Genomic DNA, 25,191 nt, shown 5'->3' with positions numbered 1-25,191 from the left:
AACATGAGTACACAGCTAATCATTTAAGCACAGGCTGTCATCACAAATGATTAGGAGAAACCCATGATCCATCCAGGGTGAGTTGGTGAAATGAACCAAACGTGGCTTAAACAAATACTTAAAGGGTGGTGAGGGCCAGGCCATAGCCCAGTGGCACAGTACTCAGAGCTGCTGCTGAAATTAGATGGGAATGTCTGTCCAAGAGAGAAATGACCGGGGCCGGAGTGACAGACGGTGGGGGAGGGCTTCCATCCCAGCACCCCTTTTTCCCAGCACCATATTGCCAGGAGTGATCCCTGAGTGCAGAGCCAGGACTAAGTTCTGAGCACCCCCGGGTGTGGCCCGAATGAAAACAAACCCTAGAGAAAAGACAGCCAAGGACAGTCACGTGCGCTACCCCTGACCTAGAAAGTGAGGCCTTAGGTGCTACTTGCAGGGACACACGTCAGTGAGGGCCAGACCTCCGGTCCTCGCTATGTCCACACTCAGAACGAGCCAGACTTCTGAAGGGCAGGACCTTTTCCCCGGGCTGCCCAGGTGATGTGGCAGCTGGTGTCCGAGGGTCTCCTGCGCCTACGCAGGAAAGAAGCTGAGAGCAGTAAGGAAGCGGGCTCCCTGGAGAGAGTGGACGAGGCCCACAGCTCACTTACACTCTCAAGGAAAGGGGAAACGCCCTTCCTGGCTGCCCAGGGGGACAAGTGTCCACATAAACAAGAGGAGTAGGTTTGTTTTGGGGGGTTGGGCAAGTGGACTCTGAAGAATGGCAAGTTGTCCAGAAGGAAAAGTCTGCCCGGGCAGGAGGGAAGCGGCGCCCCGGAAGAGAGACTGGTCTGTGCCCGAGCAGGTTCATACTGAGGCCAGGGAAAGCCCCAGGAGCCGGGCAGAACACCTGCACAGAGGCCTGTCTCGGGGGTGCCAGGCAAAGCAGGCGAGCGGGCGGGGTTCCAGCCCTGCACCACGAGCACGGCCGGCCAGGAGACCGCACTCCAGGCCCAGGAAGCGCCCTGTCCTGCTCGGGTGGGTCGCGGCCACGCGGCAGCAGCGGGAGAAGGAAGCGCCGTCCTGCAGCACCTGGGCACCTGCGGCCGCGCCGACCGGGCTGACCTCGCACGTGCATCCGGCCCGCGCGTGCACCTCCACGGCCGGGCAGCCAGAAACCCGAGCGCCGCCAGCTCGCCGGGAGCCCGGAGGCCGGGTCGGGCGGGGCGGAGGCGGAGCCCTCCGGGTGCACGGCGGCCACCTGGACGCACGGGACCACAGCGACACCTGCCTCCTCTCCCGAGGCCTTCCTCTGCCCTCCGCGGACAGGGGGGCGAGACCGCGAGCCGGGGAGGGGCGTGGCTACGAGCCTGGGGGCGTGGCTACGAGCGGGGAGGGGCGTGATCAAGAGCCGGGAGAAGAGACCGCGAGTTGGGGAGAGGCGTGGCCTAGAGCCAGGAAGGAGGCGTGACTATGAGCCGGGGAGGGGCGTGATCAAGAGGCGGGAGGGGCGTGACCAAATCTGGGAGAGGCGAGAGCGCGAGCCAGAAATGGGCGTGGCTACGAGTCGGGGAGGGGCGTGACCAAGAGCCTGGAGGGCGTGGCTACGAGCCTGGAGGGGCGTGGCCGCGTGCCCGGGGCGCGGGGTCGAAGGGTACGCGACGTCGCTGTCATGGCGGCGTCCACGCTGGGCCCGGCGTGGGGTCCCCTGCGCCTGGGCGTGCCGGGTCTGTGGCGCCGCCGGCCGCCCCGTGGGCTGTGGGCGCGCGCACGGCGGCTCCCGGCGCCCGCGGGCTCCGGGCGGAGCGTGGCGGCGGCCAGCGGTGCGGACGGGGCGGGCGTGGCGGGCGCCGACCTCTTCTGCCTGGAGCTGCTGCGGTGAGCCGGGCGGCCGCGGGCCGGGGGCTGCGGCGGGCGAGCCCCCTGCGCCGCCACCGCCTGCTTTCCCCGGGGAAGTGTCTGCACGCCGCGCTGAGCACGCGCACGGCCGGTCGTTCCAGTGACAGCCGTGGGCGGCCTCCGGGGCCTCCTTCCCGCGTGTCGGCGCGGTGCAAGTAGCGAGTGATTGACCGTCCGTGCAAACGGTGGCGGCGAACTGGCCCCGCCGCTCCCGTTATTGGGCTTCCAGCGCTGAGAGTAATGCCCGGGACAGCCGCCCACGCCGCGGGGGTCTCAGCTAACGGTTGAGGAAACGAAGGTCTAGAGAGACCCGGGGGATCAGCCCGGGGAAGGTGGAGCCTGGATGCCAGATCCTGTCCTGGGTCCCAGGTGCCCTTTCGGATTCGGAGTAATCAAGACTGGCACGTCCGGGGCGGGGCCTGCCTGCAAAGCTCTTGTCGTGGGTCCCCTTTTCTGATGCATGCATAGCAGGGGCTTCAAGTACCAGGTCACAAGAAAAATCGTTACCCTTAATTTGGTGGGCTAGGATACTTTGGATTTGATTGGATAATTTAAAGTTATGTTGGGGGGAGGAGGTGCAGAGAATGCCCAGCGCGTAGGAGCGCAGCTTTGCAGGCGGGGAGACCCCCTGCTTCCATCCCAGGCACTGGGCAGAGTGGCCCGGAGCCCTTGCAGAGTATACCCTCACTCTCGCCCTCCCCAAGCTCACATTTCCATGCATTTAGGAATTACTTTTAGGGGCCGGAGAGATAGCACAATGGGTTGGGCGTTTGCCATGCATGCCTCCAACCAGGGGTTTGATCCCAGGCATCCTGTATGGTCCTCTGAGCACTGCCAGGAGTGATTCCTTCCCCCATCCTGTTTACTACTTAGAAGAGAAACAAGATAGCAATAGTGGAAACCAGGGTCTTAAGAATTGTAAGAGATGAGGGCTGGTGATAGCACAGCAAGGAGGCGTTTGCTTTGCACGTGGCCTACGAGGGTTCGATTCCCAGCATCCCATATGGTCTCCTGAGCACCGCCAGGAGTAATTCCTGAGTGCAGATCCAGGAGTAATCGCCAAGTGTGACCCCAAAAAAAGAATTGTAAGAGATGAAACTGCCAAAAAGTGATGATCTTCCATAAGGCCATTTTTCTCTGTTTCTGTATGTTTATGTATTTAAAAACCATGAGTGCAGGGGCCCAGAGATAGCTCAGAGGGCTGGAATGTTTGCATGGCATAGGAGGGTTAGGGGGGACTTGTATTCAAACAACACACGGCCTTCCAGGCACCACTGTGGGCAACTCTGGTGTCACCCTTCCCCACGAAAAAAAAAATCACAAAAATACCTCAAACATGATTCAATACCAACACAAAGTGGAACTATTTTCTCCAAAATGTAATTTCTTTTTCTGTAGCTTATTTGAATTCGTACTAAAAAAGGAAAGTGATTCAGAAACAAAAATGTTTCAGTTCTCTATAAGTCAGAGTAAAGGAATAGAGTTTCAGAGCATCTGGGACTGGGCAGCTACATTTTCTGTAAGGTCTAAACTGTAAACAGGTGTCAAGTTTGGAAACTCAACACTTGTAAAATGTTGGAACCCCAACAGGTATGAAGTGTGGGACCCCCACAGGTGTCAAGTGTGGACCCCTCAGGTATCAAGTGTGGGACCCCACGGGTATCAGGTGTGGGACCCCAGGGGTATCAAGTGTGGGCCTGAAATTGACTTCTTTGTGCTCCCTTCCTAGTGTGTTTCTGGGCGCCTCTGAAGGGAGATCTCTCCTCTCTGCTGCAGGAAGCGGGACTATGAAGGCTACCTGTGTTCGCTGCTGCTCCCCTCGCCTGCCAGGGCCTCGGCCGTCGCACTGAGGGCCTTCAACGTGGAGCTGGCTCAGGCTGGTATTAAACTCCATTAAAGATTTGCTGCTGGGGCTGGAGCGATCGCAGAGTGGGGATGACGCTCGACTTGCTCTCAGCTGACCCGGGTTAGACCCCTGGCACCCCATATTCCCCCCACCCCCCGCACTGCCTGGAGTGACCCTTGAACACAGCTGGGTGTGCGGCCCCCCCCCCCCCCCCCCCCGCTCCCAGCCCAAAGCAGGTCATGGTTGTGTGTTTTGTCAGCCCCGAGCAGTCAGCAGTCAGGAAAAGCGTCATTGGTGGTTCGGTGTGTGTGGAAGGTCTCTTCATCACCGATCCTTCCTGCTGCCGCGCTGGGCATGACCATTCAATTCCCAAAATAAAACCCGGCCAGCAGCTTATTGTTTCTGGAAATAACTCACCCTGGAATTTGCGGTTTCTCTTTCTAAGGCCGGCCTCAGAACTGCGGCCAGTGCCGTGTCTTATTAGTTGAGTAGGTTCATTTGTGTCTCTGAGCCAAGCCTTTCCGGTGCACGTGTGGAGGTATCGCTGTTCTTCGGAGCCCTTGCAAAAAGGAGCTTTAGCCTTGACGTGGAAGCGGCCCCGCACAGCCCGGCCTCAGGGACAGACCTTAGGTCCCACCCCTGCTGATGGCTTAGACTGGGCCTCGCCGCCAGCCCCCCAGATGGCGTGTTCGTGACAGAGTAGGGGTCGTGCAAAGTCTGTGGCGGTGCTGAGTTTCTGAACACCCACCCCAAGACCCTAAAGCAGTTCGGAATCAGCTGGGTGCTGACGGGCAATCTCTCTTACCTCTGCTGCAGGAAACGGGACCGTGAAAGCTACCTGTGTTTGCGGCAGCTCCCTGCACCTGCTCTTCTGGCCCTGCGCCCTTGTGTGACATTCCCGGGCGGACAGTTCTGGGCAGCCCCATATGAGCCCACTGGGGTTGGGCGGGGGGCGTCGGGAGAGCGTGGCGTCAGGCCTGCGCGTGTAAGGAGCCGGGGTCGATGGTTCTTGCAGCCGCCTGCTCTGGATGGCCCCCAGAGTGGGTCAGGGAGAACCGTGAGACCCAGGCAGACAGGAGTGTCCCCAGCCCCTGTCCAAAGTGTGATAAAGGGAACAGGGACGTTCTTAGAAGGAGAAGTCGCTGCTGATTGCGGCCTGCACAGGCCTAGGAGAGGAGGATGGCCTTGTGTTGGCGGGAAATTCCATGGAGGGAGAGTAGGCGTGTGTGAGGCCCTGGCTTCCGTCCTTGGTACGCAAAGAGGAATAAAAAAGAATGTTGTCACTGGAGACGTGATGTTTTGTCAGAATTCTAGTAGAGCTATGAACCGGAGAGAGTTGGGCCCCGTGCTTGTAGACAGTCGAAACAGGCGAGTCCCTCCCGCTTCCCTCGGAGAGCCTTTGGCTTAGTTAGCAGCAGACGTTCTCCCCTCACCAGGGAAGGATGATTTTCCTTCTCTTCCCCTTAGTTTCAGAGAACTCCACTGTGGCACGTCTCGAACACACAAGCAGGATTCGAGACTGCGTCTCAGGCGCTCCTGCCCTGTCTCTCCCCAGGGCCTGCCCGGCCTCTGCATCTCAGGGCCCATACCCACTCTCGGATTTGTTCAAGCGGGCACCAGTAACGTCTCTCATTGAGAGACTTATTGTTACTGTTTTTGGGATATCCAATACGCCACGGGTAGCTTGCCAGGCTCTGCCGTGCGGGCTCCATACTCTTGGTAGCTTGCCGGGCTCTCCAAGAGGGATGGAGGAATCGAACTCGGGTCAGCCGCGTGAAAGGCGAACGCCCAACCGTTGTGCTATCGCTCCAGCCCACTCCACTCTTGGATTATGAAGAAAATTTGGGAGTAATTTTTCCGTCTGTAATTATTTGTCAGTATGTATTGGTGCACACTCTCAGTACTCTTTATGCCATCAGTATGTCAGCATGTATGTTCAAAAGATAAATGCACAGGTAATACCATGAATGGACATAAGTATTCTTTTTTTTTTTTGGTCATTTTATTTATATTTTTCTACGAAATTGTTTGTGATGATTTGTTATATTCAGTATTCCAACACCAATCACACCACCATTGCACTGCCACTGTTTCCGATTTTCCCAGCCTCCCCTGAAGCCTGCCTCTATAGCAGGCCATCAGTAATTTTTTTTTCTTTTTTGGGTCACACCCAGCAGTGCACAGGGCTTACAGATTAATTTCTGGATCAGGTTCATCCTGAGCAGTGGAGTCCGGCCAGGAGCTTGGCAGTGATTGTGGGGTGTGGAGGTTTTCAGCTGCCGTGGCAGGGGGCTCTGTTTGGGTGGGCGCTGGGCTGACCAGCATCCTCTCTGAGATACCCCGCATGACCCAGCCTTGTGTGGGTCTGGAAGAATCTCTGCAATTTGACATCAGCATTCTTCCTACCTTTAGTGCGATTTCTCCATCTCGCTGAACATCCATTGTGTGGATGTTTCTTCTCTGTTTCTTTTCTGTAGTCAGGATTCAAATAAGCTCCACATGTTGCCACTGGTTGATATCTCTCTCTCTCTCTCTCTCTCACTCTCTTTCTCTCTCTCTCTCGAGTTCCCTTTCATCTAACTCTGCCCCCCCCCCTTCTTTCTTTCTCTCTGTTTCTCTGTCTCTCTCTTGTGGTTTATTTCTAAAGGAATCCCTTCTATTTTAAAATTGTAAAAAAAAATTGTTTTGGGATTTTGGCCACCCCTGTTGGTGCTCAGGGTCTGTTTCTGACTGTGCTCTGGGGTCTCTCCTGGCAGTGCTCAGGGGATCATGTGTGGTGCTCGGAGCCTTAAACTCTGCACTCTCTCTCCACCTGCCCCTGTTTCTACATGCAGACCCTCACGTCTTTGGATAAACACTAATCTGCAGCTTTCACCGAAGACCCTGATACTGACAGTGTCCCAGAGATGGACCTTCTCGGGGAGGGGGAGCAGGTGTCCAGAATGAAGCTGGCCTCGCAGTGCCATGCTGAGCTGGGGCCGTTGCGCCCGTGCTAACAGCTTCTGTCACCCCTGCGGCAGGTGAAGGACTCAGTGTCTGAGAAGACCATCGGGCAGATGCGCCTGCAGTTCTGGAAGGACGCCGTGGCGGGCATGTATGGAGGAGGCGGCCCGCCGCCGCAGCCCGTGGCCGTGGAGCTGTGGAAGGTATCGGGATGTTTGCGCCGTCATCTCTGTGTGTTAAGTCACCGTTGGAATTTCACCTCTCAGCAAACCTTCTGGCACTGTTGGCTTTCTCTTTCCTTTTTTTCCTTTTCTCTACTGTTTTTCTTTGCTTTTTAGGTCACACCCAGCGATGCACCGGGGTTACTCTTGGCTCTGCACTCAGGAATCACTCCTGGTGGTGCTCAGGGGGCCCTATATGATGCTGGGAATTATTGGTTGGCTGTGTGCAAGGCAAATGTCCTACCCGCTGTGCTATCACTCCAGCCCCTTCTCTACATTTTTTGATCACACCTGGCAATTCTCAGGGGTTACTCCTGGCTCCGCAGTCAGGAATTACTCCTGGCGGTGCTCAGGGAACCAGATGGGATGCTGGGGGTAAAGCCCGGGGTGGCCAAGTGCAAGACAAATGCCCCCACGTGGTGCTGTCTCTCCAGCCCCCTGGGCTTCGATTTCCAAGGGTGCTTCTACTTGATCTAGGAGACCACCAAGCCTGAGGCTGCAGGTGCGAATCACAGACTCGCTTCCCCCTCCCCCCCCCCCCAACACCATACACGGGCGCCTGCTTTTCGGGGTTCTGTGGTTACTGCCTGCCTGTGCCAGCCGGTTGAGAGGTCAAGCTCGAATTTACAAGATTGAGCGTGCCCGCCTGCCCGCCCCTGCCCGGCATCTTGGAACTAAAGCAGGCGGATGGCGGGGGTGAGGCAGAGGAGGCCGGGGGGTGCTCCAAGATTTTGCGTGTGGGGCTGGGACAACCTGCCATCATTTTCCTTTGAGCACTTTTGATCTTCTGGAAGGATGAGCTTTGATTTTGCGGGCTGGAGGGTTATAGCTGGCGGTGCTCTGGCCCCTCCCAGCCGTCCGTGGGGACCGTAGAAGGGAGGGAACCTGGGCATCCACGTGCACAGCCTATCCTGTCTGCGAGCCCTCTCCGGGCACTGGGAATGTTTCTGAACTGTGAGCTGGGAAAGTTTCCTTCCCCTTGGTCACCTGACTCGCAGTTGTCTTATTCTAGTGTTCCCTTCCTAGGTTTTGCGTTTGATTCTGTGTTCTATGCAGGCTTACGGAAGTGGTTTCTAATACTTCCTAAAGACTTAAAACACTCTTTCCTCCCCCTTAGGCCATCAAAAGACATAAGCTGACAAAGAGGTGGCTCATGAAAATCATCGAGGAAAGAGTAAGTAAACATTTTTGCCTTTTTTCTGGCTTGTACTCTTCATGCTGTTTCTTTAGGAAAAGATGCATCTTAGTGTACATTTGCATGTCGGGAAACAGCCGGAAGTGGCCCGGTGAGCGCCAGGGTGCGGGCTGCTTCCCCAGACCCAGTTCTGAAACAAGCGGGTGTCGTGCCCTGTTACTCTCTTTAGGTGTAGAACGATCCCCATTCAAATTCTTGCTGCATTTTTTGGGCAAGACTTAACAAGCCACCCCTAGATTCACCCAGAAGCAAGTTCAGATGATCCGTTCTGTGTATTTGGTTTTCGGACCTCACCTGGCAGTGTTGAGGAGTTACTCCCTGGCAGTGCTCGGGACCGTGTACAGGTGCTGGGGGGTCGGACCCAAACCTCCCACAGGCTATGCCTGTGTTCCAGCCTGTTGGACACCCCCTCCTGTCCTTGCCATGTGTGTCTGGCCCTGGGATCTTGCCTGGTGCCAGTGTCTCCTGATTGGGGCGAGGGTGAAGGGTGCGGGCACCTTGGCAGTGGTGCCTCAGTGCATCTGACACCGCAGAGGGGACCGGTGTGCCCGCCTGCCGCAGAGCAGACCTGGCTGGCCTCTGTGCGGAGCGTGGGCTCCTCAGGGCTGGGCCTTGTTGAATGGGGCCGTGGGGCCCAGCCTCGCTCCTGTTCTCGCTCGAGCCCTTTCCTCTCAGGCTCGATGGTGAGTGGGCTTGAATCCCCCCGTGTGACCTCGGGAGGGGATGGGACTTGGGCCCCTCCGCCGCCGGTGGAAAAAGTATTACGTTCCCCAACTTGGGGGCTGTTGTTAGGATGAAAAGATAATGTCGAGGCTGCTGGGCACAACCCCCAGTGATACACACACACTCAGAGGCTCTCTCGACAGTGCTCAAGTGACATCCCGGGTGATGATGGGCTCAGAGGGGTCCCAGTGGCTCCGGATCCAAGCCTGTGATGTGCACATGGAGATGCACATGGAGATGACTCTGACAGTCTTATTTTTATTTTAATTTTAGTCTCGTTTTGTTGGCCTTAGCAGTGATCCTAAATATCATTGTACTTTGTCATTGAGTTCATGAAGACAAAGAAATGGCACCTTAATAAATTACCCACAAGTCAGTAAGGTTTATTTACATTTTGGTTCCAGGAAAAAAATTTAGATGACAAAGCCTATCGGAATATCCAGGAGCTGGAAAGTTACTCAGAAAACACCCAAAGCTCACTTCTTTATTTAACACTGGAAGTCCTGGGTAAGATTTTGGCTTAATTTTACACTTCTGTTTTTTTTTGTTTGTTTGTTTGTTTTGTTTTGTTTTGCTTTTTTGGGTCACACCGGCGATGCACAGGGGTTACTCCTGGCTCTGCACTCAGGAATTACCCCTGGCGGTGCTCAGGGGACTATGGGATGCTGGGAATTATATCCAGGTTGGCTGTGTGCAAGGCAAATGCCCTACCCGCTGTACTATTTTTTTTTTAAATTTTTTTATTAGTGAGTCACAGTGGGGATACAGTTACAGATTTATACATTTTCGTGCTCATGTTTCCCTCATACAAAGTTCGAGAACCCATCCCTTCACCAGTGCCCATTCTCCACCACAAATAAACACAGCATCCCTCCCACCCACCCAATCCCATCTCCCCCCACCCTCCCCTGCCACTGTGGCAGGGTATTCCCTTTTGTTCTCTCTCTCTAATTAGGTTTTGTGGTTTGCAATAAAGGTGTTGAGTGGCCATTGTGTTCAGTCTCTAGTCTACATTCAGCACGCTTCACCCTTCCCCCGCGTGGCCTCCAACCACATTTTGCTTGGTGTTCCCTTCTCTATCTGAGCTGCCTTTTTTCCAGAATATGAGGCCAGCTTCCAAGCCATGGAGTCAACCTCTTGGTACTTATTTCTACTATTCTTGGGTGTTAGTCTCCTACTCTGTTATTCTATATTCTACATATGAGTGCAATCTTTCTATGTCTGTCTCTCTCTTTCTGACTCATTTCACTTAGCATGATACTTTCCATGCCTATCCACTTATATGCAAAATTCATGACCTCCTTTTTTCTAATAGCTGCAGAGTATTCCATTGTATAGATGTACCAAAGTTTCTTCAACCAGTCATCTGTTCTAGGGCACTCGGGTTTGTTCCAGATTCTGGCTATTGTAAACAGTGCTGCGATGAACATATAAGTGCAGATGTCATTTCAACTATACTTTTTTGCTTCTCTGGGATATATTCCCAGCAGTGGTATTGCTGGGTCAAATGGGAGCTCGATTTCTAATTTTTTGAGAGTCATCCATATTGTTTTCCAAAAGGGCTGAACCAGTCGGCATTCCCACCAGCAGTGTAGAAGGGTCCCTTTCTCCCCACATCCTCTCCAACAGTAGTTGCTTTTGTTCTTTTGGATGTGTGCTAGTCTCTGGTGTGAGGTGGTATCTCATGGTTGTTTTGATCTGCATCTCCCTGATGATTAGTGATGTGGAGCACTTTTTCATGTGCCTTTTGGCCATTCGTATCTCTTCCTTGGGAAAGTTTCTGTTCATTTTCTCGCCCCATTTTCTGATGGGGTTGGATGTTTTCTTCTTGTAGAGTTCAACCAGTGCTTTATATGCCATTGATATTAACCCCTTATCTGATGGGTATTGTGTAAATATCCTTTCCCATTCTGTAGATAGTCTTTGTATTCTGGTCACTGTATCTTTTTACCCGCTGTACTATTGCTCCAGCCCCGATACTTCTGTTTTCCGAAGAAGAAACCTTCTTATACTTTGACAGTCGAATTCGTTAGACGCCAAACTTTTTCTTTGTACCTGCCATTAAAAAAGTATTTTTTTCCTTTTTTAAAAAATTTTTCTCACAAGAAGGGAGACCAATCTTTCCATGGAGCGTAGGCAGATTAAAATCTCCGGGCACTCATAACAGCACGTCAGCCCCTCCTGGGAGCGCCGTCACCTCCAGTGATGGCAGGTGGCTTTCCTGGTCTCAAGAGAAAGGCTGGGGCCCTGTTCTAGATAAAAACAGAGGAAAGAAATCTTCTGTATAAAAGTTGAAGTACAGGGGCCGGAACGATAGCACAGCGGGTAGGGCGTTCGCCTTGCACGCGGCCGACCCGGGTTCGATCCCCGGCATCCCATATGGTCCCCCAAGCACCGCCAGGAGTGATTCCTGAGTGCAAAGCCAGGAGTAACCCCTGAGCATCGCTGGGTGTGACCCAAAAAGCAAAAAAGTAAATAAATAAAAGTTGAAGTACAGAAACTGGTTTGGGGCCGATGGCAAGTCTGCCCAGGTTGCTCCCCTGACTTCGTCTCTCGAACACAGAACCCGGGGCCTGAGATACTTGGGGCTGGCAGGTGTGTCCAAATTCTGGCCCCGGCCCTGCTGGGTGTTACCCTAGGGCCAGGAGCATCACTGAGGTGGCTGGTCACCAGGCCATCCTCTCCCCATGCCGTCCTCTCCCCATGCCCACAGTGGCCCTGGGTCTCCTGAGCACTCTGGGAGGAGTCTGGAGACACCCAGCCCTGCACGTGGGGGAGGCTGGCCCTGCCTTCCGAGGGGAACATGCTGCCTCAGCTGCTCTTCTCCCCAGGGGTGAAGGACGTCCACGCCGACCACGCGGCCAGTCACATCGGGAAGGCCCAGGGCATCGTCACCTGCCTTCGTGCCACGCCCTACCACAGCCACCGTCGGCGGCCGCTGCTCCCCATGGACATCTGCGCCCTGGTGAGGCGGGCGGCCAGGCCCCAGCCCCTCTGCGTCCAGTGCTTCTCCCCCTGCGGCTGCAGAGTCCTCGGGTCCGAGTTGTCGCAGCCTGTCAGCCCTGGGAAGGGGGGCAGGGTGGGGAGGGTGAGGTGTAAGAGTCCTGCCTCCTCAGCGTGGCCTCGCCCCTTCTCTTGCGCCTGCTTTTATTTGGCGCCGTGGTTCGTGAGAGCTTGTCTTCCTGTGAGATTCGTTCCTGTCTGTTCTTTTGTTTTCTTGATTTTTTGTGTTTTTTTTTTTTTTTTGGCTCACACCTGGCGATGCACAGGGGTTACTCCTGGCTCTGCACTGAGGAATTACTCCTGGCGGTGCTCAGGGGACCATATGGGATGTGGGGATCGAACCCGGGTCGACCGCATGCAAGGCAAACGCCCTACCTGCTGCACTGCAGCTCCAGCCCCTCTGTCTATTCTCTTGAACGTCCTCGGTGTTCACCGTGTGTGGGTGGGCGGGGGCGCTCCCCGTGCCAGGCCCCGCGTGCTCGTCTGCGGCCGGGTAGATTTTGTTCGCCCCACGAATCTCGTTAACATCCTGCGCCCTGGCTCTTACTTACCCTCTTCGCTCAGCTCTTGGTTTTCCTGCTGCTGCTGTTGCTGTGCTGCTGCTTTCGGGTTGACCCTTGGGGCGTCTCAGAAGGGACTCCCGTGCCAGTGCTCAGGGGAGCCTCCTGCAGGCCGGGCTGTGTGTGCTTCGTCCTCGGGCCCCCTGCCCCACGTGTGACGTGGACCCTCCCTCTGCACAGCACGGGGCTTCCCAGGAGGATTTTGTGCGGAAGAAGCGGGACAAGAGCGTGAGGGACGTGATCTTCGATGTCGCCAGCCAGGCCCACCTGCACCTCAGCCACGTGAGCGGGGCCGGCTTCTGGGACACGGCTGGGGTGGTGAGCGGGCGGGCCTGGGCCCCTCTCCCCGGCCCCCGCAGGCTCTTGCCGTCCAGCGGTCGCACCCCCCACGTTGTTGGCTCTTGTTCGCTTTCCCAGGGAGCGTGTTTGTTGCCAGAAATATTCCCACCTCCAGCCCCTTTCCTCCCCCGCAGGCGCGGTCCTTCCGCCAGAGCGTTCCTGCACGCGCGTTTCCTGCCTTTCTTCAGACGGTGAGGAGGGGCGGATGCGCCAAGCAGCTGTGCCTGGGCTTGGGGTTAGCCAGTCCCCAGGGTGGGGGAGGGGACGGGGCCCCTCCTGGCTTCCCAGGCCTGCCCTCTGCCCTGTCCACCAGCAGAGGGCCCAGCACAAGGCAGCTGGTGCCCCCTGTAGCCAGCTGGCAGCCCTGCAGTCCGTGTGCCGCCCTGGGCGGGGAGGAGTCCCTTGCCCACCGACCCTCGCCTCAGGCAGCACAGTCACAGGGTGAGGGGGCCGGGTGGACGCCCCTGGGTGCCGTTGGGGCCGCCGTGGTGTAGGGCGGAACCCTGGAGAGTCTGTGGCCCTCGTGAGCTCCGGGGCGTGGCTGCCAAAGCTGGGCTCTGGGTTCGAGCCTCATGGTGGTGCCACCATTGTCCTGGACCCGGCTTTTCCCTCTGCGCGGGCTGTGCTCACCGGGCATCACTGACGCCACTTCCAGTGCGTCTGGGCAGGTTCTCTGTTGCCTCGGTAGCAGCCCCCGGGAAACCCCCATGTTTCTGCAGGGCACACGCATCTTCCACCCTGCAGGCTGTCTCAGCCTCAGGTCCAGGTGTCCGAGATAGTCGTCTCTCCAGGGCTGTGCCGGGCATGGTTTGTATGTTTACCTCCGTGCCGGGCATCGAATCTGGATCCTGGTGTGTGCAGGGCACTGGCTGGGCCACTCAGCCGGACCCCTGGCCCCGCACATGAGGGTGCAGCGGAAATGAGACTCTTCCCTCCCTTCCGTGCTCTCCAGGGGAGCGTTGGTGCACCTGGGCTTCCCCTGGCCGTGGCGTCGCCTGTGAGCAGGGCAGGAGCCAGCGTCTTCGCAGCTGACTGGTGGGCCGGCTGCCTCACTCAACCCTAGGCCGCCTCCATGGACCTAAGGGTTTTGTTTCAGTCCGACTCTGGAAGACTGTTACAGTCACTTAGTGGGCCCCCACACAGTGTGGTCTCTGGCCTCAGGCTGCGTGCCCCCCTCATTTCCTCCTGCCCGCCTCCCTCTCTTCCTTCCACCCTTCTTTCCTTCTCACTGGTGGCGCTCAGGGCTGACTCTGGCTCTGCACTCAGGGATCACTCCTGGTGGGGTCTGGGGGCCCCTCTGGGGTATCGGGGATGGAGCCTGGTCAGCAGCCTTCAGGGATGCCTCCTCCCTGCGGTACTGTCCTCCTAGCCCTGGGCTTGGTGCAAGAGCGTTTGCTTAGTCTTGTTCCAAGCTTCATAAACAAAAGTATCATTTCCTCAGTATTCCAGGCTCACACTGTCTCCGCCTCGGTCTGCTCTGTTCTCTGATCACCTGGCACGTGCATTTCACTGCATCATTTTTGGGCCCGTACCCGGCAGTGCTCAGGACTCTCTCCTGCTTGGCCCTGCGCTCGGGGATCACTCCTGGTGGGGCTTGGGGGACCCTCTGGAAGCCAGGGGTCCCACCCGGGCGCGTGCAAGGCGAGCTCCCTGTGCACTCACCATCTCTCTGGCCCCTGTGTTGTGTGAGCTGCTCTCTTCATCTTTTCTTTCCCCTCAGACTCCTGGGCTGCTCCAGGTCTCCTGCTAACACCAGGCATCTGTGCACATCTGTGCAGCTGTCTCCTGCTTTTAGAGGGCCTCAGAGTAGGTAGTGGCGCTGTGTAGGCTGCCTTTATTAGCAGGTGGCGGAAAACTCCGCGGGGCACTGGGAGACAGTGCCCTTGGCTCTGGAATCTCCCTGCAGGGCCTGCAGGCTGTGCTGTGCACCTCTAGGGGGCGCTGTGCCCACGGGTTAAGGGGGCGGTGGGGGTGGGGCGGGGGCTCTGGTTTGGGAGGGCAGTTACGGCGCCCCAGCCTTGGAAGCCGCCAGCAGCAGCCCCGTCCCTCCTCCCCAGGTGGCTCTGGAGGACTACCTGAAGAAGATCCAGAAAGTGGATTTCGACGTCTTCCACCCGCTCCTGCAGCAGAGGAGCACGTTGCTGCCGCTGCTTCTGTACCTGCAGTCGTGGAGGAAGAAATACTGACGGCCCCAGCGCTGAGTCGGCCTCGTCATTGCGGGAGAGCGATCGGGGAGGGGGCCGGCGAGCGGGGCTGTAGGCTGGGGAGGGGGACCGTCCGTCCTTGCCGTGGGCGTCAGAGCAGACACCGTCCGGGTGCGGGCGTGGGCGTCGCTGGGCTGGCACCGGTTCTCTAGTTGGGTCAGGCCGATCCGGAAATTCCTCCCTGTTGTGTCCTGCTGCCTACTCCCGGTAGCCTGGGCGCCGTGGCCGGGCACACACCGTGCTGGTGGTGGTGACGGCCAGCCCCGGGCCAGCCCTCCAGACCCAGCCTGCTCCCCAGCCAGTGCTCTCCGCCATGCCAGCTGCAGGCTCCAGCCTGAGCTCTGTGCGGGAGTCCCAGCCCGGCCACCACCACTGAGCCTGCCCAGTGCCCCCAAACCCAGACTTGTGCTCAGCAGCCTGGGGCTCTGGCTCCCCACACCGGGACCCCCGCTCCCTCTCCCTGTTCGTGGCCCCGCCTCTGCAGCCTCTGCTTGGTCCCCCCCAGCTGGGAGTTTGCCGAGGCTTAGATCATTCAGAGGGGTTTTTGGGCAAGTGAAACTTAGAGCCTGAGGCTGGGGAAGTGACCAGAAGTCGGTCCCCTTTGGTTTGGGGCTGGGATTCTCCCCAGCAGTGCTCAGCTGGTGCTGCCCAGGCCCGGTGACTCTGGGGTCCCTCAGGGACACCCCAGTGGTGGCAGGGCCTGGGGTGGGGGGGAGCCCGAGGTGCCATGGTGCTGTGTTCGTCTGCTCAGGGGGGGTCCCAAGCCGGGGCTGGGTCCTCACAATCACTTCTCGTGGGAAGAGTTCTTGCCCTTGGCGTCGTCGAATGGCCGGGATGTTTCTTCCTGGGGTTTGCAGGGCCCCAGACCGAGTTGTCGGGGCTGGGGTCTTAGTACATTGGTGAGTGGGTCCCAGTCAAAGCAGGCAGCAGCCGGTTCAGCCCCTGGGACCCTGAAGGTTTACCCAGAATATGGAAAGGAGAGACCAGTGGGGCTGGAGCCATAGCTCAGTGGGAAGGGTGTTTGCCTTGCATGCGGCCAACCCAGGTTCGATTCCCAGCATCCCATATGGCCCCCCGAGCACCGCCAGGGGTAATTCCTGAGTGCAGAGCCAGGAGTAACCCCTGAGCATCACTGGGTGTGACCCAAAAAGCCAAAAAAAACAGAAAAAAAGAGGCCAGAGTGGGGAGAAATCAGGGGAGAGGGATAGACAGGAGGCTGGCCTCTCCGAGCAGATCCTCAGAGACGGGGTTCTGGGCATGCTTGACTGCCAGGGTCCAGATCCCCTCAGTCTCCCCCTTCTGCGGAATGGACAAAGCCCCAGTCACCCCAGTGATGGGACAGGGTGGTGCTGATGGCGGGTCACACAGCCACAGGGCATGGCCTGGCCACACCCCCGGGTGCTCCTGTGTGGAGGATGGGGGTGGGGTCCAGCCCATGCTAAGCGGCCCGCGCCCGGCTTCTGAGCGCCTCCCCGTTGCCTGGTGTCCTTTGTGTGGCCGGCTTGGCGCTGGTCGTCCATAAACCCTGCACAGGCCCACCCGGGGTAGATGAGCAGCTGGAGGACCTTGGGCACTGTTCTGCCCTCGCCCCACAAGCTCTCCCTTCACCGCGGCGTTTCCGTAGTGCAGTGGTTATCACACTCGCCTCACACGCGCTCTCCTTCCCCGCAGCTGCCCAGAACCTTCCAGAGACGGGCACACCTGTGGGCCTCATGCAAGGGCCCGTGCTGACTGGGGCAGTGGGGCAGAGGGAAGGTATCCCAGAGGGACGCAGAGGTCGGGCAGCATCTGCGGCCTTCCAGAAGCTTCCGAGCTGCAGGGAAGCACGGAGTGTGGGACCTCGAGGGAGGGAAGGGAGGCTGGGAAGAGCTCGGAGGCCCACTTGGGCGTTGAGCTTTCAAGAATGGCCTGAAATTGGAAAAGAAACACAGGTGGCACCAGGGACGGAGCCCAGGGCAAACCTCGGTTCAATCCCCGCATCCCATCTTGTTCCCCGAGCACTGCCAGGCATGAATCCTCAGCACAGAGCCAGGAGGAAGGCCTGGGCATCGCCGGGGTGGCCCCAGAGCAACCACCAGGAGAGCTGGAGCGAGAGTGGGCATGACCCGGCCCCTCCAGTGGAGCCGAGCTGCCCCCCCCCCCGCCACTGAGGAGTGTCCTGTCCCCCTGTTCCCCCCCCCCCCCAGTAAGGGAAACACCTTGCAATGGGCACCTGTGTCTACTCCTCAGTGTTCGCTTTTTTCCCCCACCCTGGTGACTGATATTTTTGGATGTGATTAAAACAAGAGGCGCAGATGCCTTTAATCTTTCTTGGCCAGACTTGGGCTGAGTCTGGTGCAGGAACGGCCCCTGTCCACGCCCCTCTCCCACGGACAGACCGGCCCCCGGCCCGGGTGTCTTCCCTGCAGTTCTTCACTCCGACTCGCTCTCCAGCCGCCGAGCTACTGGGAAGTCGCCCGCGTGTTTGACTGAACACAGCCTCCACTGCAGCAAGCTTGAGAGGGCTGGAGGCCAGGAGTCCCTGTGGACACCCCGCAGCACTGGCATGCACCCCCCGCCCTCCGTCCCCAGGGGCTGAGGGCGAGAAAATCGTCCCTGAACTGAGTGTACGTCGACACCCACCCCAACCTGGTGGTGGTTTTGTTTTGTTTTTGCTTTTGGGTCACCCCCGTGATGCTCAGGGTTTCCTCCTGGCTCTGCATTCAGGAATTACTCCTGGCAGAGCTGGGGGGAGCCATATGGGATGCCGGGGATCGAACCCGGGTTGGCCGCATGCAAGGCAAATGCCCTCCCTGCTGTGCTATCCCTCCAGCCCCCATGTTCGGTTTTTGTTTTTGTCTTGTTCAGTGTTCCAAGGCTCTGCAGCTCTGCTCGGGGCTTCCCGCCTCCTGGCTCCGGGCTCAGGGATGATTCCAGGCTGGCTCGGGACCGAGTGAAGTGCCAGGATTTGTACCAGCTCCCCGCCCTCCCCCTCTCTCCTGTAAGCCATTTCACAGGGCGCTTGGAGCTGTCGGGGTCTTTGGGGAGGGCGGAACACGCTCTCCTCAAGGAGTCTGCAAAAATCCAAGTGTTTGTTTCCTTCCCACCCAAATCAGGGCTGCGTGCTTGCTGCGGCCTCTGGGGATAAAAGTCAGTACAAGGGCATTTTGTTCCTGTGCTCTGGGCAGGCCTGGGCCTTGTGTTCAGGGATCATTCCTGCAGTGCTTGGGGATCATACGCAGTGCCAGGGAGTGAAGCGGCCTTGGCTACGTGCAAGGCAGATGTCCTGACCAAAGGGACCTCGTGCGGTGAATCACACCCACAGTCCTGTTCTCATCTCTGCGCTCCCCGTTTGCTCTGGGTCTGCATCTGGTGAGCTCTTGTCTGCACATGACCCCCTGAAATGCTGGGTGGGTGAGTCAGTCTCCTCCCATCTTGTCACCAGCCAACAGGGAGGGAGCACTGGTTGCCGTGTGTGGGAGTGGACGCAGGTCCCGGTGTGGTCCTTATTGATACCAAGGCAGCAGGGGCCTGGCCGCTGCCTGGGAGGGTGGGGAGATCAGCTTTGCCTGACCAGCTCCGGTGCCCCCCACCCCGTGTGAGGGGCGCCGCTGACGGGACCCTGGGTTATAGGGGAGCAGGAGGTCAGTTCCTCTGCCCCTCACCCGGAGGTGTGGGAGACACTGGGGTCACCGTGTGGCTGTGGATTCTTGGCCGGCCGGGAGGAGTGAGTGGTCAGTGGCCTGCTGCTCCTTGCCTGGTCTTGGCTCGAGAGGCTTTTGTTGGCTGTTCTGCTACTTCCTGCTGGCATCACTCCGAGGTCAGCCTCTTCAGCTCCAGATCTGGGCCAGAGGAGGGGAAAGGGAAAGCGGGGGCCCTGGCCAGCTCCCTCGCCTGCCGCCCGCCGCCCGCCGCCCAGGCACTCACGGGGGCTGGGGAGTCAGTGGGAATCATGGCAGCAAGAGGGAAAAACAGTTGTGGATACGCCAGAATCTGAAGTCGGGATAAAACTGTCCGAGGCTCATGTGCGGTCAGTGTGCCACCCGTGCTGACTCCGCCGCTGGAACGAGGTTGGCACACGGGGGTGGCCTAGCAGTCCTCTGACAGCTTAAGCCCACTGTTCCAGGGAGGAAGCGGGCGCGAAGTGAGCCTCGCCTGCAGTCCGTGAAACCCGCACAGCTCGACTCTCAGAAGTCCCCCTGGGCCACTCGTGAAATTCAAAGCCCCTTTGTTCTCTGAGGACAAAGGACAAGCGAGAGGGAGCCTCCACTTGAGACAGTGACAAAGTGACAACATGACACTTGACTAGTGAATCAACAATATCCTGGTGTTCTGCAGGCCAGGCCGACGCTGCCCTCTCTTCCCTTCTGCCCGCCGCCAGCCTGCCTTCCTCGCGTCCTAATGACCCAGATTTCCCACCCACGTGCCGCTCGCTCCCATGCCTCGTCCACAGCTGCCCTTCCCTTCAGACCAAAGACCAAGTGCCACAGTGTCATCCCACCCAACTCGGCATTTCAGAGGTTCCTCCAGTGTCTCCTGGGCTGGTCACACTCCCACCCTCCCCACTCTCCACTCACGGTCCTTCGCTTGCCCTGCATCCCACTAATTGCTGCCTCTCTTCACCATTCCATTCTACCAGTGACAGAATTCCTTAAGACTCTTCCTTTCTCTTGAGGAGTCTTATTTTCACAGAACCTACATAAACTAGCTAAAATTTAAAAGTGCATCTATCCATCCATCTACCCACCCATCCACTGGTATGTCCATCCATCCATTCATCTTCCATCCACCCATCTGTCTGTCTATCCATCTGTTCATTCATCCATCATTCCACCAAGTGATCCATTCATTTTCCCATACATACATACATACATACTTTATACCCCGAGATCCATCTGTTTGCCCATCCATCCACTCAGTCATTCATCCATCTATCCATTTATCCATCCATTCATCCATCCATTATTTCACCCAGAGAGCCATTAATTTGCCCATCCATCCGTCCATCCATCCATCCATCCATCCATCCATCCATCCATCCAGTATTCACTTAATGAGCACCTGCTGTATATTGGGTACCATTGTCTAGAAGGGAACAAGGGAAACAACCTGATTATTCTCAGGAAACTTAAGGTGGAAGACAGAGTTTATAATTTTATTTACTCTTAGAATTTGTTATTTAGGTAACAGTTGCAATAGTGTCATTATTTGTGGTTTTGATGTACAATGTCACTGTAACTTCCCCACACACCAGAGTACTCTGGGCCCTCCGCCACTGTCCTTGGGTCATTCATCATCTACTACCACTCCCCCAGCCCCCAGAGACTCAGTGCTGGGGAATCTCAGTCTTACAGTCCAGGACCAAGGGTTTGTCCCTGTGTAATGCTCTTGTTGCCTTTGTTTCATTTCTCGTATGCTACTGGGTAGGGAGTCCATCTCCCCCCCACCTCTGATTTTGCTTAACACACAATGCCCTCTGCTTCCAAGTTGCAGTGAACTGCCAGAGACCCAGAGTTTAAACTAACAACAGGGGGGGCTGGAGTGATAGCACAGCGGGTAGGGCGTTTGCCTTGCACGCGGCTGACCCGGGTTCGATTCCCAGCATCCCATATGGTCCCCCAGCACCGCCAGGAGTAATTTCTGAGTGTAGAACCAGGAGTAACCCCTGTGCACCACCGGGTGTGACCCGAAAAGCAAAAAAATAAAATAACAACAGGGAGCCAGTGAGTTCGGGAGCTGCCAGCGTCTCCACATGCACCAAGTCTGAGAGCATGAAGTCTGCGAGCCCGTGTGCCCTGTCAGTGAGGTGCGGACTCAGGAATGATGGATAGGAAGACGGTGTCACTTCCCTCAGACCCTGTTTGGAAGCAGACGATGGTCTGCACGCCGGTCTGGGCCTGGCCTGAGTTGAGGCGAACAATCTGTCACATCATCAAAGGCCATTTTCCCCCCTCAAACGGTGCATCAGTACCTCAGTGTACATGTTCTGGGAATTAAAGGACGGCCTTGAAACCTCCCCGTGACACCCCGGGCACAGAATTAGAGTCTCAGCATTTTGCTTACTCGTGGCTTCCAGCGGTTCTTACCTTAGGAACTTTGGCTCCAGGCAAGGGCTCAGCTCATGACAGGGCACCCCAGGGGACTGTGGGGCTGGATGGGGCTGCACAGGACAGGGTGGCACTGGCAGCATTGGCGGGACCTGACTGAGTTTGACTGGACTGGCCAGAACTGGCTAGGACTGGCTCACGCTGGCTGGGACTGGTGGGTTTTGATCTCTTCACTTCCCCACCTGCACCTCTAAGGGTGGTCTCTGTCTCCCCTGAGAGGGCCTGCTCCTGCCCCTCACCTGTCCCCGTCTGCGCCTGAGGATCCCCTCACCTCCTCTGTCATCCAGTCCCCACCTTCTAGATTTTTCTCTTGCTCCGACTCAGACTGCCGACCTGTCCCGGTGAGGTCTGTGCACCCTGAGGCTGTCAGCCTGCCCGGTGCCTTCGGAAAGCACCCGACACCCACAGCCTTACGCTTCTGTCCAGAGTCCAGAGAGAGGCGGTGAGGGAGGCTGGTCTCAGAGTCCCAGGAGACATGTGGGATGAGATGGTGCCGTTGTGCCTCGGAAAGGGCCTGCACCCCGCTCTGCTGCGTGGTCACCCAGCTTCCTAGGAGCTGGCCAGCAGTGGCCCCCAGATGTAGGGAGCCATTTTACCTTACTGATCTTATCCTATCCTCATTTGTTTATCACTAGCTAACGCCCATGCCACACCCTGCATTTCTACTGGGGGTCCCGGCATGCGTACTATACCACCTCCTCCGGGCAGGGAGGTATAAATACTGTAACTGCCATAGAATAAACGCCTTTTCTCCCTCCTCCGGGCTCTGTTCATTCGGCTGCGAAGGGTTCTCCCTGCTGAACAGGACCAGACCTCCACATCGACCTCCACACCCAGACGTGGGAGGTCACAGGATCCTATTGCAGTGCTCAGGACAGAAAAGCAAGATGTGGAGATTTCTGGGCCTGATTCTTGCGCTGCCGGCCTGGAGGCATCGAGATGCCCCTGGCACGCAGCGCCCTGCCTGGCCACCACTGGGGCGTCAGCTCCCCACCACCCGACACCCCCAACCCCCGCACCTTGGGAGCAGTGCACTGTGTCACCTCTGGCCAAGGTCACTCCGTTAATGATTAGCCCTTCTAAGGATTAGCCGTCCTTTGTGCAGCCAACTGCTCCCAGGACACAGAGTCCACTGGGCATCTCCTGTGTGCCCGGGACACCAGCAGTATCTGCATCCTGGGGAGGAAGGGGGGGCACGGGCTCACCTTCCAGTACACTGAGGGATGTCGCTGCTTTCCCGCTCAGACCCCCGCACCCTCACAGCTGTCCCTCACGCCCCGACTCCAGCCTGTTTCTCAAGCCATTTCCACTTGTGACCCCTTTTCACTGGAGATTTTTTTTTTTTTTTTTTTGCTTTTTGGGTCACACCTGGCAATGCACAGGGGTCACTCCTGGCTCTGCACTCAGGAATTACCCCCTGGCGGTGCTCAGGAGACCATATGGGATGCTGGGATTTGAACCCGGGTCGGCCGTGTGCAAGGCAAACGCCCTACCCGCTGTGCTATCACTCCAGCCCCTTCACTGGAGAATTTTTTTAACGTGTCCTCTGGTGTATTAAAAAGGGGTATACACAAAAACAGAAACAAACGGAAAAAGAAAGATCATCCAAGGTGCTGACAGGCTGTGAAATATGTCGAGGGTGGGATCGATGGCACAGTGGGTAGGGCGTCTGCCTTGCACACGGCTGACCTGGGTTCGATTCCCGGCACCCCATATGGTCCCCTGAGCACCACTGGAGTCATTCCTGAGTGCAGAGATAGGAGCAACCCCTGAGTACTGCCAGGGGTGGCCCTCCCAAAAAAAAAGTATACGCACCAAACCTTTTCTGATAAGTCACAAGTGTATTTAAGACACATTTCTTGTGACCCCCACATTTAGTTATGTGACCCCAGATAGGGTTGTGATTCAAAGTAAGAAATCTCTGGAGGAGGCCTGGAGTGATAGTACAGCGAGTAGGATGTTTGCCCTGCACGCGGCTGACCTGGGTTTAATCCTTGGCACCCCATAGTGCAGAGCCAGGAGGAACCCCTGAGCATCACCAGGTGTGGCCAGAAATAATAATAATAATAATAATAAGTTGCTGGAGCAGAGAGCCGTGTGCGCTGACTGCTGGGACATCCCCTCATTTGTGCAGCTGGGAAGGGGGTGCCTTGTGCCCTCCTCCCCTGGGTGACAACATGCACGTGTCTAGAAGGACCAGGGTGGGATGCAGACTCCCAACAGCTGCCGTCCTAGGGTCCTGGAGAATCAGATATTCTGCCTCAGACTTCAGACGTCAGGATTTCATCAGGAAATATGTCAGTGGTGGCCACTGAGATGCCAGGGCTGGAGCGGTAGCTCAGTGAGGAGGGCACTGGCCTTGCAAAGGGTTGACCTGGGTTCGATCCCAGCATTGCACATTGTTCCCCAAACCCTGCGCACAGAGCCAGGAGTCTGCGCACCATGGTTTTCCCAACCCCTGCCCACCACAAAACAAAAACTCCATATGCAGTTCCAAGGCTAAGCATGGAGAAAGGATAAAGCCCCGAGCCCAGCCAAGGGAGACCCCCAGAGCCCCAGCCAAACTGCCCTCCTCTCAGAAGCATTCGGGGTCGCCCTGTCCCCGGTAATGAAGAAGAACCAACTCCCAGGCGTGGTGGTGCCGGCGGGTCCCTCAGGGGGCGGCCGGGCTGGGGCTGGGGGCTGCTCTGCACGCAGGCACTGTGCAGACTCTCGGGGGTCCGCATGTGGCCTGAGACGGGGCACACGGGCTGGCGCTGATGTAGATTCCCCAGAACTCTGGGCAGGAACCAGGCACCACAGAGCCAGCCTTTGTGCAGAGGGGGCGTCTCCCAGCTCGCTGCTCCCGGCTCCTCACCCCGCTCTGTGCTGGGAACCAGACACCGGCCCGCCTTTCCCTGGAGCTCCCAGGCCTTTGCCTCCGCGCCTCCAGCCCAGCTGTTTCCTTGGTTTGTTTTGGGCCACACCTGGCACTGCTCAGGAGAGCGTCTGAGGCGCTGGGGAGGGGACTGGACCAGATGCTCGCAGAGCCAGCACCCAGCCCTGCGCTTCTCTCCAGCCCACCCAGCCCACCCAGTGGCTGACCGCTGAGGAGGAAGAGCTGCCCGGACCCTCCCTCAGGATGCTCATTTCCACAGGCCATGGGCTCTCACCCCCTCAAATACAGAATGGACCCTCCCCTCAGGCACAGAACTGGACTCATCTTCTCGGACACAGGACTGGACTCATCCTTCCGACACAGAACTGGACTCTCCCCACAGATATAAAACTGGACTCTCATCCCCTCGGACTCAGAATTGGTCTCTCATTTCCACTGACCCAGAACTGGACTTTCATCCCTCAGACACAGAATGGACTCTTCTCTTGAGACACAGGACTGGACCCTCCCCACAGATACAGAACTGGACCCTCCCCTCAGATACAGAACTGGGCTCTCCCCAAAGATAAAAAAAAACTAGACTCTCTTGGGGCTGGAGCGATAGCACAGTGGGTAGGGCATTTATTTACCTTGCATGTGGCCGATCTGGGTTCGATTCCCAGCATCCCATATGGCCCCCTGAGCACTGCCAGGGGGTAATTCCTGAGTGCATGAGCCAGGAGTAACCCTTGTACATCGTTGGGTGTGACCCAAAGAGCAAAAAAAAAGAAAAAAAGAAAAACTGGACTCTCATCCCCTCGGACACAGAACTAGTCTCTCATTCGCACCCTGGGCCGTGGCTCCCCCCTGCTGCATTTCACAACCTCCCTCCTCTCTTGCACATTCGGGTTGGGCCTGGGGTGTGACATTTGCTGGTTACACAAAAATTCAGTGTTTCTCAAGGCCCCCCGCCCCCTCCCCTGGGGGTCTGTGGCAATCTGGGCCTCCCTTTGCCAGCCCTCGGGGCCTGCTGCTCCCCACCAGCCCTGAGGCCTCTAATGGCCGTCTCCCTCCCCGGGCCACAGCGCGGCTGGGCCTCTCGGGGCCCCGGCTCCTGGAGGCTGGGGAGGATCAGGCCCGCTTTGGGGACCTTGCGTGAGGCAGCTCCTGTCCCGGAACCTCTTCCTCCCGAGGCCGTTGTGTGCTGTGCTCCCCCCACCTCCAGGGGACCCCACACGGCGGAGCCTCTCGGCAGCTTCTCTTTCTGACATGGTCCCTGGAGCCCCCCCCCCCCACCCCTTCCCGTCACAGAGTGAGCTGAGCCTTTACCTCCAGC

The 25,191-nt window shown here is 57.5% G+C and overlaps 1 protein-coding gene across 8 annotated transcripts; it reads left to right on the top strand.

Annotated features, from left to right (window-relative positions):
• Positions 1-1,626: 1,626 nt before the first annotated feature.
• Positions 1,627-20,598, top strand: NDUFAF6 (NADH:ubiquinone oxidoreductase complex assembly factor 6). 8 transcript variants are annotated; one of them, XM_055127354.1, is made up of 12 exons: positions 1,627-1,857; positions 3,655-3,754; positions 6,745-6,870; positions 8,006-8,062; positions 9,211-9,313; positions 11,638-11,771; positions 12,550-12,651; positions 12,843-12,899; positions 13,661-13,743; positions 14,150-14,295; positions 14,429-14,514; positions 14,766-20,598. In XM_055127354.1, the coding sequence occupies exons 1-12, from the start codon at positions 1,652-1,654 to the stop codon at positions 14,892-14,894; spliced, it is 1,329 nt and encodes a 442-aa protein (XP_054983329.1). In that variant the 5' UTR covers positions 1,627-1,651; the 3' UTR covers positions 14,895-20,598. The 8 variants fall into 8 exon arrangements, 7 of the variants coding, with proteins under 7 accessions (XP_054983329.1, XP_054983331.1, XP_054983335.1 ...); XM_055127357.1 differs by having other exon boundaries at positions 1,824-1,857; positions 3,655-3,758; XM_055127355.1 differs by lacking the exon at positions 1,627-1,857 and adding an exon at positions 1,867-2,247.
• Positions 20,599-25,191: the final 4,593 nt, after the last annotated feature.

This window comes from Sorex araneus, chromosome 2 (assembly GCF_027595985.1).
Source record: "Sorex araneus isolate mSorAra2 chromosome 2, mSorAra2.pri, whole genome shotgun sequence".
NCBI classification, from domain to species: Eukaryota; Metazoa; Chordata; class Mammalia; order Eulipotyphla; family Soricidae; genus Sorex; species Sorex araneus.
This window is presented reverse-complemented; position numbering and strand designations above follow the sequence as displayed.